The sequence below is a fragment of the Homalodisca vitripennis genome, chromosome 7, assembly GCF_021130785.1.
Source record: "Homalodisca vitripennis isolate AUS2020 chromosome 7, UT_GWSS_2.1, whole genome shotgun sequence".
Lineage (NCBI taxonomy): Eukaryota > Metazoa > Arthropoda > Insecta > Hemiptera > Cicadellidae > Homalodisca > Homalodisca vitripennis.
In genome coordinates this window covers 58052097-58073095 of record NC_060213.1, presented here as the reverse complement: position 1 = coordinate 58073095, position 20999 = coordinate 58052097, and the positions used below count along the sequence as shown (strand labels likewise).

The 20999-nt window shown below is 36.9% G+C and overlaps 3 protein-coding genes across 5 annotated transcripts in view; 2 read left to right on the top strand and 1 right to left on the bottom strand.

Annotated features, from left to right (window-relative positions):
* Nucleotides 1-1313: 1313 nt before the first annotated feature.
* On the top strand, nucleotides 1314-5665 carry LOC124366530. Its single transcript, XM_046823121.1, has 4 exons — nucleotides 1314-1429; nucleotides 2557-2747; nucleotides 3260-3367; nucleotides 5447-5665. Exons 1-4 carry the CDS (start codon nucleotides 1334-1336, stop codon nucleotides 5655-5657), a joined length of 606 nt encoding a protein of 201 aa, XP_046679077.1. The 5' UTR covers nucleotides 1314-1333; the 3' UTR covers nucleotides 5658-5665.
* Nucleotides 5666-6298: 633 nt separating this feature from the next.
* LOC124366724 lies at nucleotides 6299-17888 on the top strand. The gene is made up of 8 exons (XM_046823325.1): nucleotides 6299-6309; nucleotides 11842-11923; nucleotides 13005-13198; nucleotides 13734-13820; nucleotides 14708-14803; nucleotides 15682-15715; nucleotides 16318-16481; nucleotides 17724-17888. The coding sequence occupies exons 1-8, from the start codon at nucleotides 6299-6301 to the stop codon at nucleotides 17857-17859; spliced, it is 804 nt and encodes a 267-aa protein (XP_046679281.1). The 3' UTR covers nucleotides 17860-17888.
* Nucleotides 17885-20999, bottom strand: part of LOC124365849 (estradiol 17-beta-dehydrogenase 8-like) — a 23368-nt gene continuing 20253 nt past the window's right edge. For all 3 annotated transcript variants that reach the window (XM_046821914.1, XM_046821916.1, XM_046821915.1), the window contains one exon: nucleotides 17885-18633. In XM_046821914.1, coding sequence (XP_046677870.1) covers nucleotides 18548-18633 — 86 coding nt within the window. In that variant the 3' untranslated portion in view covers nucleotides 17885-18547. The remainder of the gene's footprint in view (nucleotides 18634-20999) is intronic.

Sequence of the window (20999 nt, the reverse complement as noted above, 5' to 3'; positions counted from 1 at the left end):
GTTCATATCTATCTATTGGTAGCCAAGTAAAAAAAAACTTTTACTTTAAATGGTTACTGAAAAACACCATTTAGGCTCACACTCATTGTTTGTTAATAATTTAGAAATTCAGGAACGTAAGTAAGAAAGCCTAAGAGAAATGTGAGATGCTAGCATGTGACTAGCACATGTTTAGCTTTTGACCTAAGAATTGAAGTAGAACTCCCGAGAATACTCTGTAGAGTTTTGATCGTATTTTTAAAACTAGTGGGAGGACTTATTTCAAATAGTGTTAAATCAATGAAATTGTTATGTAAATACATAGTGAGGTAATATAATGTTGGTATTATTCCGCCCTCAAAATTAACCCTTAAGTTTATATTAAATTTGTCATCTTGTACATTTTGAGAGCAGGCCCTTCAGAATTTTATTTTCTTTCATGGTAGGCACTTGAGGGACAAATTTGGAGGCGAGGGTCAGGGACGTTCTACTGGGGCAGCTGTGGGGTTGACGGGCAGTGGTATTATACGTGCAGTGTGTGTATGAGGTCAGGCAGTGTGTTGGAACGGTAGAATGTGTTATTGTTATTTTTTATTTTATATTTTTACGTTGTTAGCTTTTTTTTATTTATCTCTAATTAAAAATTATATTATTAAGTTCAGGAGTTATTTTTATGCCAATTAAGTAATTTTTTTTACATTATATTATAAAGTTAAGTATGTTAAAAGTTTACATATATTGTTAATTTACTGTATATGATATGAGGTTGAGTGGTAGAGAGGGCTTGACAGCCCTAACCCCGCCTCTTTAATAAAGGCATTTTTAATTTTATATTTCGCTAGTGCATTGAAGATGCTACGCAGCTTGCACTGATAGTAGGAGTTATTAATTTCAGACAGTTTGGTAACTATAGATCTACATACTTTATAATCATGTTCAAACAATAACCTGTTCAATAACATCATTTGTTTTCTTTGTTTTTTTTTTTTTTTTTTTTTTTTTTTTTTTATTTCAGCAGTTAAGTATTACATACATTGAATTATTATCACTATTAAATGAATACAACGTTTTCGCAATATTACTTTTTATTGCGCAAGGCCTTTCGGAATCAGTGATTCCATCATCAGGCACTTCAAAAAATGATGATGATGGAACTATTGATTCCAAAAGGCCTTGCGCAATATTGGAAAATGTTGTATTCATTTACTAGTGATAATAATTCAAACTTCTTTCCAATGCTCCAAGATTCTTCAATGCATTATATTCTCATCTCATTGATACTTACCTTGATTGCACCTGCTAATGTCAACAGTATAGATGGCCACGGTGGCGGTTGTTGCTTGTGTTTTTGCTGATGATGGCTGTGGCTGCGTCCTCCAGGAGCAGGATCCATGTCCGTCGCCACCCCCGCTACCTGGTCTGGGCACCCGGCCTTGGTAACAAGTTGCAGGTCAGCAAAAGACACGCAAACGGGTTGAATGGATAATTGTGCTAAGAGGAAGACATGTATTTATTTCACTGTACATCTCGTCTGACTCATTTTAACAGACAAGAATCCTTAAGGAACGTCTTTGCATTTAGTACTAAAATGATATTTACGCTGGTTTTGGAGTGAAAGGATTAGCTTTGGGTGTAAGTATTTTTTGAGATCCCATGTTACATCCACCGTCAAGAGGGATACTACCTCAGTCATGTCAACTTGGAAGAACCTTTAACTCTTTTCCAGTCTCTTCCAGTCAAAGAGTCTTCCAGCGGTACTCTCTCACGTTAGGCTTGCAAAACCTTTAAACCCTCTCTACCTCAGTCATGTCAACTGGGAAGAATCTTAGCTCTTTTTACACTCTCTTCCCAGTCAAAGAGTCTTCCATCGGTACTCTCTCACGTTAGGCTTGCAAAACCTTTAAACCCTCTCTACCTCAGTCATGTCACCTTGGAAGAATCTTAGCTCTTTTACAGTCTCTTCCAATCAAAGAGTCCTTCCAGCGATACTCTTTCACGTTTAAGCTTGCAAAACCTTTAAACTCTCTCTAACAGTCATCCTCCATTCACCATTTCATACATCCACCGATCATCCATTTTACCCCAATACTCCACATTTGCGGTTGGTGAGGTGCAGCTCCGTGATACCTTTTGCTCAGACGAAGTGACGCATCCGTTTTTGTTGTACCCAGTGTAGAAAGTTGAATCTCTTTTAGAAAGGTGTTTAAAAATATATAGATGACCCGTTGATGAAGTACTTAGAGTAAAAGCATTAAAACTAAAACTTATGTGAAATTACTGCGCGTTTCTATATGCATACGTTTTCAAAAAACACAGAACTGATTCAATTTTCAAGTTTTATACTATAGCAGCCCACACCGATGACAGCTGCTGTAATCCCCCACTGCATTCCACGCCTATCAGTGTTGCCAGTTTTATATGTATGAGAAATTACTGATACGCCTCAACATATGGTCAGCAGCGATATGGCAACACTGCCACAAATGCCATCAGACTATTTTGTTGCTGACTGTTTACGTACTCACGTTTCAATGTTTAGCAATTTCAGTTCACTTACTTCAGTATCTTTTATTTTAGATCATCTGTGGATTTGGTGTCCCCATAGATGCTCCCCGGACAAGTCTTACTTACGGTCTCATTTTGAAGACCAACTACATTTTGCCCAACAACGCCACCCACTTCGTCGATCCGTACGTGGCCTTCGCACGTCGCGGGGTCGGCGCTTCTAGGTGGCATCTGTACAAGGTTGCCGAGTCTCTTCTGTCCAGGTATAGCATGTATATTTGCTACAACAAATTCTCTTTATAGTAAATTATCATATTGTAAAAATAAAGTTCTTTAACATTGAAAGTTTAGATTTTGGTAAGTTTTTTCCATTTATGGTTAGACAGTATATACAGAGTGGAAATAAAATTCCGCTTTCCCTTCTATTTATGTATAGTATTGGAAATAAAATCAAAGGCTTTTAAAAGGTGACTTTTATGGTATTCAGAGTTTGTTTCTTCGTTGTTCATTCGATTCTTCTCCAAAGGGCAATCCTCCATTGGAAAACTAAAAAACTTGAAATAGCCAGTGATTTTGGAAAGTTTTAAAAGTTTTTTGATATTCATTCACAAAGTAAAAAGACAAAAGTTCAATCTTAAAATTATGACAAGTTGAAAGAGGAAGTTGTAGCTGTATTTTCTCCCGATGTAACCCTAAAATAAACATTTTATCTGTCTAAAAATTTAAAATAATCTATTTTATAAAGTGATACGTCACAGATGATCTGTTTGCTCAGACTGGGTCTTGGAGGACGCAGTTGTTTGTTGCGATCCGTATGCGAGGCGGCGGAGACTCCCCTTGAACACAACGGCATCTTGGGAGAACTGCTTCACGTCTTGCTCACGTCAGTATTGTTGGTAGAATGTACTAGATAATAATATAAGATATTTATTGACCATTAAGAAATTACCAAAATTATAATAGGTCTCGTCAACAATTTATAGAAATACTAATCCTACAAACAGAAGTGGTACTCAGTTCATAAAATCCACAAAAAGGAAGCAGACACCAAAACTCGTACAATTTTGCAGCAAGTGCATTGTGATATTTTTATGTCCTTGTCAATCCACATCTTGTTATATCATTTTTATTTTTAAAACTAGTATTGTGGACATGGACATAAAACTATCGATATCTTTTCTCACAATCTTAATTACTTCATGAATATACAAATTGACAACTGTCAGAATTAACGTGTCCACAAACAAGGGCTTACAATGTTCTTGTAACTAGGAGTTGGTCAAGATTCTGACAGCTTTCTTTTGCAAAATTAAAACATTACCAATTCCTATACAATTACTCCATACAATCAAGCCATATCTCAAAGTGCTCTCAAAAAAAGTATGATAGACTTAAATAAACCTTAGGAACAATTGTCTTTGAATTACACAGTATAAATATAACTTTAGACAACTCCTTACACAGAAACTCAATATGACATTTCCACGTTAATTTACAAACAACGTACTGTAGATGCCAAAAAAATTATAATCTCAGAATATTTATCAGATGGATATGCATTATTGAATGATAATCTTTTTAGTTTTTTCAGCATTTAAAAACAGACTATTGACAGTAAGCCAGCTTTGTAAAAACTCCTCAGAGAGATATGTTCAAGAGAATGAATGTTATTGTGAGAAGAGACCAAAGAGATATCATCTGTATACACAGTGGAAAAACAATCAACATTACAAGAAACATCATTAATTAAAATTAAGAAGAGCACTGGTCCCAAAATTGAGCCTTGTGGAACACCTTAGTTAACATATAATATCATAGATCTCTTACCATTTACCTCAACCAACTGTGTTCTATTACTAAGATATGACACAAAAATGTAAGTTCACAATCTTTTAGACCATAATAATGCAATTTCTTAATAAGAATATCATGTGCCACACAGTCAAATGCCTTGTTCAGATCACACAATGTGACCTGAGCGATGCACTTCTCCAAAGCTAAGTACAATTGTGTAACAAGATTATCCACTGCCATTATTGTGGAACGGCCCTCTCTGTAGCCAAATTGATTATCATAACTGTCTTTTTATAATGTTTTCTGAAACATTAGCCATAATATGAATAAAAGAGATAGGCCGATAACTGGATGGTAACATATGATCGCCTTTTTTAAATGGAAGCAATTCTGGAAAACTTTAAACAATCGGGTATATCCCCCTCAAGAATACACGGATTAAAACAATAAGTTGATAAGATGATCTGTAGGTGTCACTAAAATAACTAGCTGTGTCTGTTACTGACATTCATAACTCTGTTACATAAGTGTGAGCTAATTACATAAGTGTATTACATAAGATAATTACATAAGTTACATAAGTGTGAGATAATTCTGTATCTGTAGTGTACAGCGCTACCAAATAATTAATTTATGGTTAGAAAATTGGAGTAAGCTACTTCAAATGTAGTCTAACAGGCTTCACTGAGGTTGCTCTTAAATTGTCAGGTCTATAGGTAATTTCATTTTCAAGATTTCCTTCGTACAGGTAGTCAGGCAGGCATTATAGAATAAAGAAATTTCGTTTGCAGTGATGACAACCAAATTTAATGTTTAGACATGGTTCCGTTTGATGTAGGGAAGGTATTGCGAGGCTAGGGTGAACTGAAGTCAAGTGTTCTTACTGTAGTTAGGCCTACAATCTTGAAATATTTCACTTCGCTGTAAAGAGCCGAATTTAGTTACAAAATGTTAACCGTAAACTTATACATATGTTCGAGTAATATGACTCCCCAGAGTGAGTCTGAATATGTTTTTTGTTTTAATTGTAACATCAATGTATCGACTCAGTACAAAAAATACAAAATAAATTAATTTATATTTTGAACTAATTCAAGGAAATGGACTTTACTAGTTTTGTATACACTTTTGATCGTATTAATTTTTTAAATCTAGTGTAATGTTACAGCCCTACGTCTACTCAGGATGAGCCAATAGACGCTACAGCCAGGGAGTACTACACAGCTGAGAGACAGGGGAGGGCAATGCAACATAACCTCAACTCTAGCTCTTCGTCTGGCTCAGACTGTACCAGCCTGTATCCGGACTGTGAGACCGGCCTGCTGGATCTTGTGACCACACTGGTTTCTGACTCTGTCCGCTCTCTGTTCTTGAAATAAATGTTTGTCTGTCAAGACTGTTTATTGTTTTTCTCACATGGCGTATGTAGCGACCGGGTGTATTTGGGGATGTGATTCTTTTTCCTTCTAAAGCCAATCGGCCATTGGAAGGTGCAATTAAATTTAATATTCCTGTAAACATAAAAGACTAAAATGCACGTGGAACGAGTGCAGATGTGCATAGCTTCAATTTAAATTTATTTAAGTTTATTTCACGTATGTTGGTTCCAAAGCTCATAAAAATTTGCTATTCAAAGAATTAGTACAAAATAACAAAATGCTAGTCAATATTTATAAATGATGAAACATAAAACGTTTTGAAGAACCTTTTTAAATTAAGGGAAATGTAATGTTTACAAAATATTTGACTTTTGAGGAAAATGTAATCAATTATGTTCTGTAGTCAATTGTATGTTTTTAAACTTAGGGTAACTGATACTGCTATGTATTTATTTTAGGTAGAAGAGTCTTGGTTGATTATTTGTAATACAGTTCATACAAACTCTTTCCCTTCTTAGAACTAATTGACTAGGGCATGGTAACAACAGGTCATTGCTCTTCTAACTGGTTGCACGTAGGTGTCAAAGTAGCTCTGCCGTCCAGTTATTTCTTGTGTGTTTGTTACAGAGTTCTGCTTCAGAATGACTGTGAGGTAAGATTACAAGAATTACTTAAATACTACATAGATGTTTGGTTTTCATACCAACCACATTCATAGAAAATTTCATAGTTAACCCTTATGTTTTGGTAATACTACAAAAAATTGTTTCAGAAAGTCAGTTATATATGTTAATGTTAAATTACATTTATTAAGAACATTATTCGAAAAAGACTTTATCAATGACTAGCGGGTATCCACGTTATATATATAAGTCTAAATTTTATATTAAACACATACATTAAATATATTAAGAACACTATTCGAAAAAGACTATCAATAACTAGCAGGTACCCACGTTATATATGTTAATACTGAATCGTGTATTATCCACGTCTGTTAAATATAGGTACTCAGAAAAATATTCGATAAATATGTTATCAATAGCCAGCTAGTGCCTACGGTGTATATGTTAAAGTTGAATTTTATATTAAAAAATCTGTTAAGAAAATTATTGGATAAAGATAAAGATTAAGATATGTTGGATAAAACAGATAATAGGCATATCAGTAAAGTTTATGGGCCTTGGAAGTTGGAGAGTGAAATAGAATTCATACGTAGCAATGAAATAGGCTACACAAATCTATCTGCAACGTTCCATCCTGTTTGGATGAATTATTCAACCAAGTCAGTAACACATGAACTATTCACTATACTAGGTTGGCTACTTAGTAATCGTAGTGAAAGGAAATATGATGCAATACAGTGTCCTATGATAATTTTGAAACAGGTTACAAAACGTTACAAAACATCGCTACTGGCTTTTATTTCAGGTTTTGTGCGTGAAGAAGCATTTCGGATTCAAATCAATTATATTTCACAAACACTATATTAGAGCTTGCCTTGTTGCAACCATGAAAAATACATATTTGGTTATAGATTACATATAAGCCTACTTTGGTCAAAAACTACTTTATACCCTTGTAATCTTTTCCCGGTCTAAATTATTCCCGGTGCTTAAATAGCATTTCAATTGTTACTTAAACCAAGAAAATATATACATACATAGATTTGAAAAGTTTTATTTGGTTAGAAAGCGTCTACGCCACTATAATCTAGTTTTGGTCTACTGTATTTCCGGATCCGGTTGTCGTTTGAGAGCATAATTATAAATGTGTGTCAAACTTTACCTAATTAGAACAACTATAAGTTGAAAAACAAAATATAGCTCTTCTAGGGATTTAAAACCTATTTCAGCTCCTATGGCTTTTCGGTCTTGATGAAAAATCTAAACTTTGTTAAAAGAATAAACCACGTGTATTGGTTTGAATGTTCATCGAGAGATTGAAAACAAAAATATAGCTTTTCTAGGGGGTTGCGACCATATTAAAAGTATCATGAGTGGTTAATATTTATCAAAATGCTTTAGTATTTGCTAAAGATCCTAAATTCATGAGGCATGCTAAATTTAAAAGTAATGCATCACTGAAGAGTTATTGTGAGGCTCAGCACTTTCGTCAAACTGAGGTAGGCAACATGCGCATCATCAACTTAGTTTTTAATAATTATCGTACTTACGGGCTGAATTTTCCAGAATCCTTCCTAAGTACGCATATAAAGCATATAAAGAATATTTGTGATGCTTCATGTCAGCCAGTCTATGGTATACATGTTCAACCTTTATTTAACATTTCAGATTGGTTGAAATAAAATACCAAGTGGCCGTTGAAGATCTTGAATGAACATGTAACTGGCAAGACCTAATGGCTCCATTAACATCAAATAAGCTTATAGTCAAAGTCTTGGAGTAGAGACCCGATTTGCATTATAAAAGCAAAAACGCATATTTTCTATAAATCCATAGAAGTTTTTGACGTGACAAACGTCTTAAATTAGGTTGCGGCTCGGAGTCACTCATGAAAAAGTGTAACGCCCGGTAACGTTACGATGCCCGTCCAGTGGGTCCGCCGCACGGGATAAAGCAGATAACTATGTTTATTCGTGAAAATGTGGAGTGCTTAGATTCGTCATTTACAACAACTACAACAATAAAGGTAAATAATTGTACACTGATATTTCATTATCGTAAACTATAATTGATTGATTAATTGTTAGATTGACACAAAAGTTGAGAAACTGAGTTTATAGGTTATGTCATACTATTGACAAATGTTGATAGTGTTAAGTAAATTATTAGTTTAAATCACTCTGCAATCAATCATAATTCAGTCGATTGAGAAGAAACAGCGCGTATTGCTAGTCAAACATTTAAAATAACAAATTATAACCTCTAACCTGTCATAACCATAGAGCACAGAATAGAAATAGAGAGGCTACACGTATTTTCAACCAACATTGTGGGCAGTGAAGCCATGTTCCCCTACTCCTATTGTGGGCAACTCACCGTAACTAAGGCACACAGCGTCAGAAAACCTTTTTCAAATACACGATGATTAGATGCACTTAAAGTGGACTTATAAAAACCAAACTTGGAACAGAGAATATTTATTATAGCTACTCACAGATAGTATGCTTAAAAATTCATTATATATTCTATTTTGTTTTTATTAATTGATAATACTTAGATAAATTACTAAATTTATTGTGAAAACATGAAAAAGTTAGTAAGCGAGGAAATTTTTTATTTTTTGGTCAGGAAAGTTTCGTCTGTGGCAAAGTTTGAGATCATAAGTTGAACCTTAACATATATTTTTTGGGAAATTTTACGATCATTGGTAATGGAAATAAATTAGGTTGAAGAGGAAGTAAAAATCCGTCCTGCAGCGGGAATCGGGCACTGGGCGCTGCCACTGCCGTGTCGCGCCGCTGAATGAATGAATCGATTAGAAAACTTAACGTTTTCACTATATACTTTGTTTTATACTTACTTTTTCTCCTCTAAAGATAATCATAAATAATTTAGGGTATAATAAAATAAGCAAGCTTTTGTTTACAGATTATTTCGACAAGCAAATAGCATCTTCGCCTAGGCTACTGACCTAAAAAAGTAACAACTTTAGTCAGGTGGTGTCTAACACGACTGGTGTGAAGTTTATCATTATATTGTTTACTGTAATGAAACAGTCTTACATTGAAAATATTTTCCTACTAATGCATTTTAACAGTAGGATCAAATGGTTTTGCTCGAATTCTTGTTCATTATAATGATCCGTATTGAACAGTGTGAGGCCAATACAGTTCTTTAACACTTTAGAAATTAGAACTTCAGTGACATTTGCTGTTGTTGTAATTTTATTAGAATTTAAAAAGTTTTTGACGATGGCTTCACAGATTAAACATATTTTCACCACTCCATCGGAGGGCTGGATAAGCCCACCCCTGTTTTTACAGTATATCAGACTGTTGCATTTTGAACGTTCTTTTTATTAAAAGTCCCTAAACAAGATTCACAGGCAATTTTCTTCTGAATTTGTCTCACAACAAAGCCAGCAACATATTCTACTATATCACAGGCGACATCAGTAGTCGAGTCAAAAATCGACAAGAGGAACTCTTCTTCGATGCCATCTGCGACGGCTTCTTCTTCTGTGACTGGAATCTCGTAAGTGTAATTTCCTCTTCGCCATCCTGGTATGGATGTGTTAATGTCTCCGATTTCGTCATTTCTTCTGTTTAAAGAGAATATGAGTGACTTGTTAAGGGCTAAGGCGTTCCCGGTGTTTGTCTCAACAAGCTCCTTGTGTAATATAGATTCTCTTAAACGAGCCTGTAAACTCCCTACAAGTAGGGTTATTAATTGTGCCCCCCTCGTGACCTTATGTATCCAAAAAAGTCTTTCAAGGTGATCCTGACTCACTTTATATATTGGTAAATATTTCAATGGGTTTATTTTCACCGTTGACATATTTATTGTACATTGATAAGGTGCTGTGTCAATGCATACCAGTAATCCAATAAATCCAGTTTTACGACGGGAAACTAATATTGGCACACCACATCCCATCTTTCAGTTCAGATATGTACTCCTTAGCTGTAATGAGAAACTCTGAATGCAATTCGTAATTATTAGGATTCAAAGCTTGTTTATCATATTTTGCACGAATACTTCTTGAGTTCAGGATGTCAAACAATCTATCAAAAAGGCGAAGGAACTCAATAGTTGAAGAAACATTCTTCAAAACCAGGCACTTTATTTAGTTTTAAGTACTTGTGGCATGATTGGTAGACAACTGGACGCTGCAGTGTAGTGTAAACAACTGAGAACTGAGAACTGGCAGATATGCGTAGCGGTGGCTCCTGCCGCCCTCCAGTCGCTTGGGTCTAAAGGTGACTCACCGTTCCCCCACTCACTCTTGTGGGCATCGCCGCTGTTCGCATGGCTTCACTGCCGCGCTCGGATGGCCTCTCTATTTCTATTCTGTGCTCTATGGTCATAACAGTGCGACCAAACAAACGAACTAAACCGACCAATCACCACGCGCGGAGTTAGAATTTAACTGTGTTTAGCAAGAATTTCAAATTCCAATTTTAGTAAATGTTTTATTCAACTTTACCATTTACAATAACAAATTTTAATTAATTTCAAATTATGTACAATGTTTTAGTAAACAAAATATATATTTATATAGTTAAAATTTGTGCAATTCTTATTTTAATTCAATTCCTTGTTCCTATTGTGCAATTTAATAATATTCATATCAATAAATATTCTACCGAGAAAAAGACGTTGTCACGTAAAATCTTCGCCCGTAAAACCGACTTTACAGGCAACCATAATGTTTTTTTTTAATAAAAAAAGAAATAGATCGCCAACCGGGTTAGTTTCGTGGAGGTCAAAATAGGGTGGTATCGAAAGGACTAAAAATATGAAACGTTAAGTTTTTCTCAGATCATATTTTTCTTAGCTTAGACATATAAATAACAGTTACACCACAATCATAAAACTAGATAAAGTTACCGCTTTCATGCATATTAGCTGCTGACATTGATTCTTTACATGTCTTACAGTTAGTTTTGAATGTGTTGTCTATAAAAAATTTTAAAAAAATCGAATCAATATCTTGCCTAGATGAGATTCCTCTACCGGTTTCGAGAACTGCTGTATGCTTTGTATAATGCAAGCTGGTGTTCAAAGAAGATATTTAATAAAGCGTCAATATGATTGTATAGCGAAGAGACAATCCAACAAAAAATCCAAAAAAAGCTTCAGCTTTAGGGGATTTTATCAGTACCCATACTGATTTGTGTTAAGACATTTAGACTAACTTAAATCTACGGACTATAAAACATCACGATAACTAGATATATTCAATTATTTAAAGCATCTTCTCATTGGATCAAGTTTACGGCAAGGACGTAACCAGCAAGGGGTCCAAATTTCGAAAAAGCGAGGGTTCCGGACTCCCCCCCAAATGTTCATTGCTGAAAGATCTTTCCCAATAAAGAAACGGGTCACGAACTTTTTAAGGATTAAAATGAGGCCTTACTCTCTGTCCACTACTGGAAAATATCAGTTTCTGGACAATCCCCCAATTTTTTCCTGGCTACGTTCTTGGTTTGCGATATAGTTTCCAGTGACTAAATTATGTAATAGTTCAGTTACAATGGAGCTTGTCTCTATTACAGGTGGCTCATGCTGGCTGTGGTACTAGCTGCAGCGTTACACGTGGGAATTTGCATTGTGTTCACCAGTGGGGGAACTTTTAAGGTGAGTTTCTTTAGAAACTTTTTTTAGAAATAAATTAATACTTTTTATACAGGTACTATCAATAATATTTCCTATGGGTCACTAAAACATTAATTTTCTTACTATCTCTTCACAGTCTTCGTATAAAAACCATTCTTATATTATATTTTATGAAATATTAAGACATAGAAGCCAAAGTTGTAAAATTGCTTGAAAAATTACAGATTTTTTGAGAATTATCAATCCTACCCTTGTTTTGAATTTGTCACTCTGAAAACCTGTACAGTAATTATGTGCGCGTATTACTACTTTCAAATGTATTGTGCTTGTAAAGTACTGAGAATTTTCAGCATCCTGTTTTCCATATCCGAGTCTGTTGTATTAGAAGGCATGGAGCAATTTTGGAACGGTAAATATTTCACACGAATCTATCTCTCTCATTATCTCATATTGTATTTGTTGCTTATTTTAAAACAATCCCTAATCTGCGTTGGATAAAACGACCAAGACCACAGTCACAGATTTACAGATCTCCTTGACGATGTTAACTGAAATAAATTCAGTCAATATACGCTGAGACAATATTAAAGGAAACAATTATAAAATCCAATATAGTTTACCTTAGCTTCAGTTGTGGATTGGTACAAACTAAACCCAGCCAACGAAGGATGAAGTTGGCCTTGTATACCATGAACTATGGGAGTTTCAAGAAATGTTATAATAACATTTTTTATAAATCTATTTTATTTTAAAAAAATTAAAAAGCTACAAAGAGCTTATACCTTTGTCTAGTATCAGTGGATTCCTTTATAGCCTGCACATTTATGTTCAAAGAAGAGTGGGAAAAAGCATAAGGATGAGTTCCCTCAACCGGGAACTTTTCGGAAATTACTCATTATATCATAGACTTTTCAACAGAGTAAAAACCAACTCTTCGGAAGATTTGACAAATATCTTTTGTTGACGGGCGAATTATCTACTCTTATAAGCTTCAATATAAGTCCTTAGTATATATTCAAATGACTCACCTTAGTGTGGTAAAGTAAACGGTGGATCTTCAGATTCAGGATGTTTTTAACCAGAACACTTATGTATGTTTCAGCTCATTTGGGGCTACTCTATTCCAGTGGATGTTCCAGCGCCGATGGGTATCAACTATGTCCACAACTTCCAGTTCCAGTATCCTCTGATAGACAACTCCTCCCAAGTGTCATACGTGCAGCAGGGGGCGAGGCGTCAGCGGCGCTCCTTCACCCGCAAACAGCTCTACAGCGTCATAGAGCATCTGCTTGACGAGTTCGTGATCCTTTCCTTTCATTAGGTTTTGCATTACTTTTACTACATTAGTCTAAAATTTCTTCGTGTGGAATATTGGAATATGTATAGACATATAGTGTGTTACAGAGAGTATATGGGCATAAACATAGAAATTTTTAGTTATTGGATCTCTGTTTTTTTTTCGGTTACTTATTACTTATAAAATACGAAATATAGTAATCAAATCCGTGGAATTAAGGCATTAATTAATAGTTCAGTAACAAAAAGTTTTTTTTAATGAATCATAACTCTGAACTCATGTACAGAACCGTTCATCAAGTCCGAACCAAGCACAGTATGCACAGTGGCCTCATAGGGGAACTGTTCCGTAGTCAGTGTTGTATTTAGAGATTCTTTAGTCTGCTTATGTTACAGGAGTGGATTAGATCGGACCTGATTACTGCGCTCGGTCTGTGAAAGCAGCGCTGCGCCGTTTGTGCACAGTGGCTTCATAGGGGAACTGTTCTGGAGTCAGTGTTGTATTTAGAGATTCTTTAGTCTGCTTATGTTACAGGAGTGGATTAGATCGGACCTGTTTACTGCGCTCGGTCTGTGAAAGCAGCGCTGCGCCGTTTGTGCACAGTGGCTTCATAGGGGAACTGTTCTGGAGTCAGTGTTATATTTAGAGATTCTTTAGTCTGCTTATGTTACAGGAGTGGATTAGATCGGACCTGTTTACTGCGCTCGGTCTGTGAAAGCAGCGCTGCGCCGTTTGTGCACAGTGGCTTCATAGGGGAACTGTTCTGGAGTCAGTGTTGTATTTAGAGATTCATTAGTCTGCTTATGTTACAGGAGTGGATTAGATCGGACCTGTTTACTGCGCTCGGTCTGTGAAAGCAGTGCCTGCGCCGTTTGTGCACAGTGGCTTCATAGGGGAACTGTTCTGGAGTCAGTGTTATATTTAGAGATTCTTTAGTCTGCTTATGTTACAGGAGTGGATTAGATCGGACCTGATTACTGCGCTCGGTCTGTGAAAGCAGCGCTGCGCCGTTTGTGCACAGTGGCTTCATAGGGGAACTGTTCTGGAGTCAGTGTTGTATTTAGAGATTCTTTAGTCTGCTTATGTTACAGGAGTGGATTAGATCGGACTTGTTTACTGCGCTCGGTCTGTGAAAGCAGCGCTGCGCCGTTTGTGCACAGTGGCCTCATAGAGGAACTGTTCCGTAGTCAGTGTTGTATTTAGAGATTCTTTAGTCTGGTTATGTTACAGGAGTGGATTAGATCGGACCTGTTTACTGCGCTCGGTCTGTGAAAGCAGCGCTGCGCCGTTTGTGCACAGTGGCTTCATAGGGGAACTGTTCTGGAGTCAGTGTTATATTTAGAGATTCTTTAGTCTGCTTATGTTACAGGAGTGGATTAGATCGGACCTGTTTACTGCGCTCGGTCTGTGAAAGCAGCGCTGCGCCGTTTGTGCACAGTGGCCTCATAGAGGAACTGTTCTGGAGTCAGTGTTGTATTTAGAGATTTATTAGTCTGCTTATGTTACAGGAGTGGATTAGACCGGACCTGTTTACTGCGCTCGGTCTGTGAAAGCAGCGCTGCGCCGTTTGTGCACAGTGGCTTCATAGGGGAAACTGTTCTGGAGTCAGTGTTGTATTTAGAGATTCATTAGTCTGCTTATGTTACAGGAGTGGATTAGATCGGACCTGTTTACTGCGCTCGGTCTGTGAAAGCAGCGCTGCGCCGTTTGTGCACAGTGGCTTCATAGGGGAACTGTTCTGGAGTCAGTGTTGTATTTAGAGATTCTTTAGTCTGCTTATGTTACAGGAGTGGATTAGATCGGACCTGTTTACTGCGCTCGGTCTGTGAAAGCAGCGCTGCGCCGTTTGTGCACAGTGGCTTCATAGGGGAACTGTTCTGGAGTCAGTGTTATATTTAGAGATTCTTTAGTCTGCTTATGTTACAGGAGTGGATTAGATCGGACCTGTTTACTGCGCTCGGTCTGTGAAAGCAGCGCTGCGCCGTTTGTGCACAGTGGCTTCATAGGGGAACTGTTCTGGAGTCAGTGTTGTATTTAGAGATTCTTTAGTCTGCTTATGTTACAGGAGTGGATTAGATCGGACCTGTTTACTGCGCTCGGTCTGTGAAAGCAGTGCTGCGCCGTTTGTGCACAGTGGCTTCATAGGGGAACTGTTCTGGAGTCAGTGTTATATTTAGAGATTCTTTAGTCTGCTTATGTTACAGGAGTGGATTAGATCGGACCTGATTACTGCGCTCGGTCTGTGAAAGCAGCGCTGCGCCGTTTGTGCACAGTGGCTTCATAGGGGAACTGTTCTGGAGTCAGTGTTGTATTTAGAGATTCTTTAGTCTGCTTATGTTACAGGAGTGGATTAGATCGGACCTGTTTACTGCGCTCGGTCTGTGAAAGCAGCGCTGCGCCGTTTGTGCACAGTGGCCTCATAGAGGAACTGTTCCGTAGTCAGTGTTGTATTTAGAGATTCTTTAGTCTGGTTATGTTACAGGAGTGGATTAGATCGGACCTGTTTACTGCGCTCGGTCTGTGAAAGCAGCGCTGCGCCGTTTGTGCACAGTGGCTTCATAGGGGAACTGTTCTGGAGTCAGTGTTATATTTAGAGATTCTTTAGTCTGCTTATGTTACAGGAGTGGATTAGATCGGACCTGTTTACTGCGCTCGGTCTGTGAAAGCAGCGCTGCGCCGTTTGTGCACAGTGGCCTCATAGAGGAACTGTTCTGGAGTCAGTGTTGTATTTAGAGATTTATTAGTCTGCTTATGTTACAGGAGTGGATTAGACCGGACCTGTTTACTGCGCTCGGTCTGTGAAAGCAGCGCTGCGCCGTTTGTGCACAGTGGCTTCATAGGGGAACTGTTCTGGAGTCAGTGTTGTATTTAGAGATTCATTAGTCTGCTTATGTTACAGGAGTGGATTAGATCGGACCTGTTTACTGCGCTCGGTCTGTGAAAGCAGTGCTGCGCCGTTTGTGCACAGTGGCTTCATAGGGGAACTGTTCTGGAGTCAGTGTTGTATTTAGAGATTCTTTAGTCTGCTTATGTTACAGGAGTGGATTAGATCGGACCTGTTTACTGCGCTCGGTCTGTGAAAGCAGCGCTGCACCGTTTGTGCACAGTGGCTTCATAGGGGAACTGTTCTGGAGTCAGTGTTGTATTTAGAGATTCATTAGTCTGCTTATGTTACAGGAGTGGATTAGATCGGACCTGTTTACTGCGCTCGGTCTGTGAAAGCAGCGCTGCGCCGTTTGTGCACAGTGGCCTCATAGGGGAACTGTTCCAGACAATCCTCACGTAAGTTAAGTGTTGGTTTAACTTGACCAAGGAGGAACTCATTTATACTCTCATTTTATACCATAACTCTCATTTATACCATAAATCGACATTCTACTTGGTTTTGTAGAGGAATTTTAATAATTTACAATGTACAATGTTACAATTATCCATATTATTGGTCAGCAATTTGTTCCCTGCTTCTTGACTGCAGTTTGTTACTTGTATCTCCGTGTGTAAATTATCTTTTGAGAACAAAATTGTTGATCGGGAGTGGTTTGCTTTTCAACACTATTTTAATTAACCCATAAGAAAAATGTAACAGAGGTCAATGCAAGATATGAATTTACGGACTACGTTTAATCAATATAGGGCTGAATTTTCCATTCTGGTATATTTAAGGAGTTTAAATTGAGTAAGTAAATTTACTCAGTATGGACTTACTAACAGACTATAACTGTTTATAGTTTGTATTAGTATATTTGTTCTCATTAGTTTATAAAATCCTATCAAAAATGTTGTATTTTGTGACACTGTATTGTTATGTGACATTTTTGACACTAGCAACTGATTAGATTATTGCATATACTCTATTTTGTTAGTTAAATGCAATAATTTAAACCTCCTTAAATATATCAGAATGAAAAATTCAGCCCTGTATAGATTAAAGGTAGTCTCTAAATCCATATCTTACTTGAGGTATATTACATTTTTATTATGCTTTAATTAAAAAGAATGCAAAGCCACACCACTCCCGATCAACAATCTTTTTTATCTAAAGATATTTTAAACATGTACGTCCAAATAACAAACTGAAGTCAAGAAGCAAGGGAATAGAATTCTGACCAATAGATTAATTGTACCATTTTACAGTGTAATGGTTCTTCAAAACCAAGTAGAATTTCTGCAGACAGTAAAGGGTGAGTGCCTTTAAAGATTTGGTTTATCTATTAGTGTTTTCTCAAAATTATGCATACTATCCTATTACGTTTGTGTTAGCCAATCCATGTTGTCTATCTTCCAATACAATCCATACATACCTTATCTTCTGGATTGAATATTAACATATCAAGCACTATGAATTTGTACACTGTAGAGGATTAATAAAATAGCAAATTATCTAGCGCTGTCAATAAGACCCTTAACAAATCAAATAGGAAGTCGGTTCGTAAAGTAAAATGTCCTTACAAGTGACTAATTTCTGCTATTCAACCATGTTGATTTGCACGGGACGTAATTAAACCTATATTACTGTTTACCCAGGCCATACGACCCAAAGGAGGACAGTGACTACAGTGCAGCCTGGAGAGCTGGACAGGAGGGGGAGGACTGTTTCTCGCGCTACTCTCAATGTCCTCACGGCCAAACTGTTCTTGACCACGTCTCTTACTATATGTGAATAATAGGGAAAGAAAAACCACAACTCAATATAATGTGCTTTATTCCTTTTCCATGCGTGTTTCCAATAATAATATATTGTATGTTTGGTGATGTTCGAATTGCGTGTGGTAATTGACAATGCTATCAATCTAATTCTGTTACTGTAGATGGTTGAAATGTTACATTGACCATTCTTTAAACCATTCATAAAACTCAGTTTAGTTATTAGAGAAAAAAAAATTCAAAGTGAGTCTTCATTGTTTCACTGTTGCAGAGTTGAAGAAACACGCATGTTAATGATAATTTAAATCAATGTAGCTATTCTTTGCTTAAATTTCGTTATCGACGATGGACAATTTTAAAGGATAATAGGAAATTTGTCTTTGATATATGTTGCAAAACCAGAACACTAGTTTTGTAACTTGTAACTTTTTCAGATATTATCCACGACCTAGTGATTTTTAAATTCTTTGAGCAAGACAAACCTTACACCTTAACATTTTGGCACCTGATGAAGAGGGTAGATATAATCCTCGAAACGTAGTGTTTAGTTTTGTAACATATAACGATGGCAAATACCCGAGATCCTATAAGGGTATTCATTCCAACCTGCTGCACGAATTAAGTTTCAAAAATGTTTGTATTCAACATCAATATCAGAGATTGTACTGCTGAAGTCAGAATACGCTATGAGAATGAAACCTCATTTAGTAAGTATCGGATATGGTGATGTGAGCGCCATTTATGTACGAGGCTCGATCAGATGCTAGAAATGTGATCACTTCGGCCACCTCTGAAACAAATCAGCAATAAATTCGGTGACATCGTCGACTTTTAACGCTAAACTTACTTAGTACACATATATTCTAATTATTAGGAAGTACATGACAAGGACAAAGGATCATGTGGATCCATTGGGCTCACCTAAAACCTCAATGGTAATTATTATATTTTACAGTTCCGAATGTGATACAAAATGGGGTTTAAATATCGCGCTTTCCACCCATTTTCCTCGGTTTTGCTGTGACTCACCAAAATTCGTTTCTTAGCGAGCACCTGATGTAAGATAAATATATGTACTAGTTTTTGCTTACTTATCTTATTGCCTTGCACAAACGCTTCTTGGACTACTTCTATTATTAATAATTATTCTATTAAACGCTAAGTTTCGAGATCTGAACCTTGGTCTTTCATTCAGACGAATTATTAGTATTTAACGTATTGTATTATTCTAGTTATATGGCTTACGCCCAAAACCTTTAAATATTCTTTGGTGTACATAAATTTAATTTGAATTTATATACGAGTAAAATGGGAATATATAGGTAATAATAACAGATTAATTCTTACCTCATTTACTCGTTTATATATACGAGTAAATTATTATTATTTGGGTTAACATAAACAAATCGTAACAATGGCAGCAAAAGAGGTAGCCATAGGGGTCTTCCTAGACATCGAAGGAACCTTTGACAACACAGCCACTCAGGCGATTATCAATGCGGTCTCAAGACGTGTTGTTGATGGTTAGGTGTGTGGCTGGATAAGGTGACTGGATAAGGTGTGTGCCTTGCTCACGTACACAACTGTGCTCGTTGTCACAACCCTCATGGGAGCAAGTGTTAGTGCGAAGACTATGAGGGGCTGTCCGCAGGGTGGCGTCCTTTTCTCCTCTTCTGTAGAACCTGGTTGTGGACGACCTGCTAAATTCTTTGAATAGTAGCGGTGTCTTTGCACAGGGGTATAGTAGAGAATTTATAGCATGACCGGTGACTTCGAGATGCGCCGTAGGCAAAGACGGAACTAAAGTGGTGGGGGGTGGAGCGGCTCAGTCTCTTGCCGTATTTAGCCTTGTGAACTTCGGTCTCCAGTCTTCTATACATGCCGCCCAAAAAACATTCGCTTGTGCCAATTCACGAGTTGTAATACAATTTGTTGAATTAATTGCGTTGTGCTCATAACGTTTTAAGTAAAGAGTTTGAGATGGATCATAATGTAAAAAGTAAAATTGGAGGTAGAAAGGTTATACACGGCCAAGCAATAGAAGTGCTTCCCATTTTATGAAACGGGAAGCAGAAACCAACACACTTCTAAATTTGAAGAAAGTTCAACAGCGTGTCGTAGAGGCAACTGGAATTTCTAAAAGTACGCTGAGACGAATTTTGAAGGAGGAAAAAAATAAGTCCAATTGGCAATTCTTTTAGTACGCCCAACAAAGTAAGAAAACGCAAACATACTAAACTTAATCTGGACAATCTTGATTTGGGTGTAGTTCGAAAAACAATAAATAATTTTCATCGACGACAACGGGGTTTTGTTATGTTAACTATTGCGTGTGGATCGTTGGCGTTATTGTTATTTTAAGTATACATCATTAAATTAACTTGATACAAGTTAGTAGATAAAACTGAGTTTTTTCTTATTCTGCTGTGTATATTGACAAATTAGTTAAACCAATTTTATATTAATTTTTAATTTAGCAGCTAGGCTATGTCAGTTGAAAATTTTGTAGTGTATAATTGTATTTACTATCGTAAATCCTGAAGCTTACACTGTTAGTATATGATAAATTGAATTTTAATGGCTAACAAAGCGTAACAATTACAATTCTGAACTGTTGTCGTCGTTGGAGAGATCAAGAATAATATAAATTCCTACCCTTTCCCAATTTATGAGAACCCTTTCTTACCACCAGGTACCTCTACCGCGAAACTCATTAAGAAGGGTGAGCTATGAACACAATTTCGGCAGAACATAGTCATTGTTAAGATCACGTACATCCGGTCCCAATATTTCCAAGATTTCCTGTATTGAATTCCCCATCATAAAAGTCCGTCGCCGTAACTTCAAAAGAGTCTAGAAAATGTTCAAATATTCTCAAGGTCTCCTATATTAAATTGCTCATCATAAAAGACCACCGTGGTAAGAACATAAGGGTATAGAAATATTGGCAAACACTACAATATTCGGCTCCCGCCACCACTATGAGCCGGGAGCCGAAAACTCTCAGTAGGGTTAGTAGCACCGTACTCACTCCCCTACTTTAGATTGTGCCCCCACGCGCTCAACTCCTCCACTCCTCACGCGCATCCCACCGGTCATGCTATAACTTCCCTAGAGTACGCAGATGATATTGTGATTCTTGTGAGTGGCAAATTC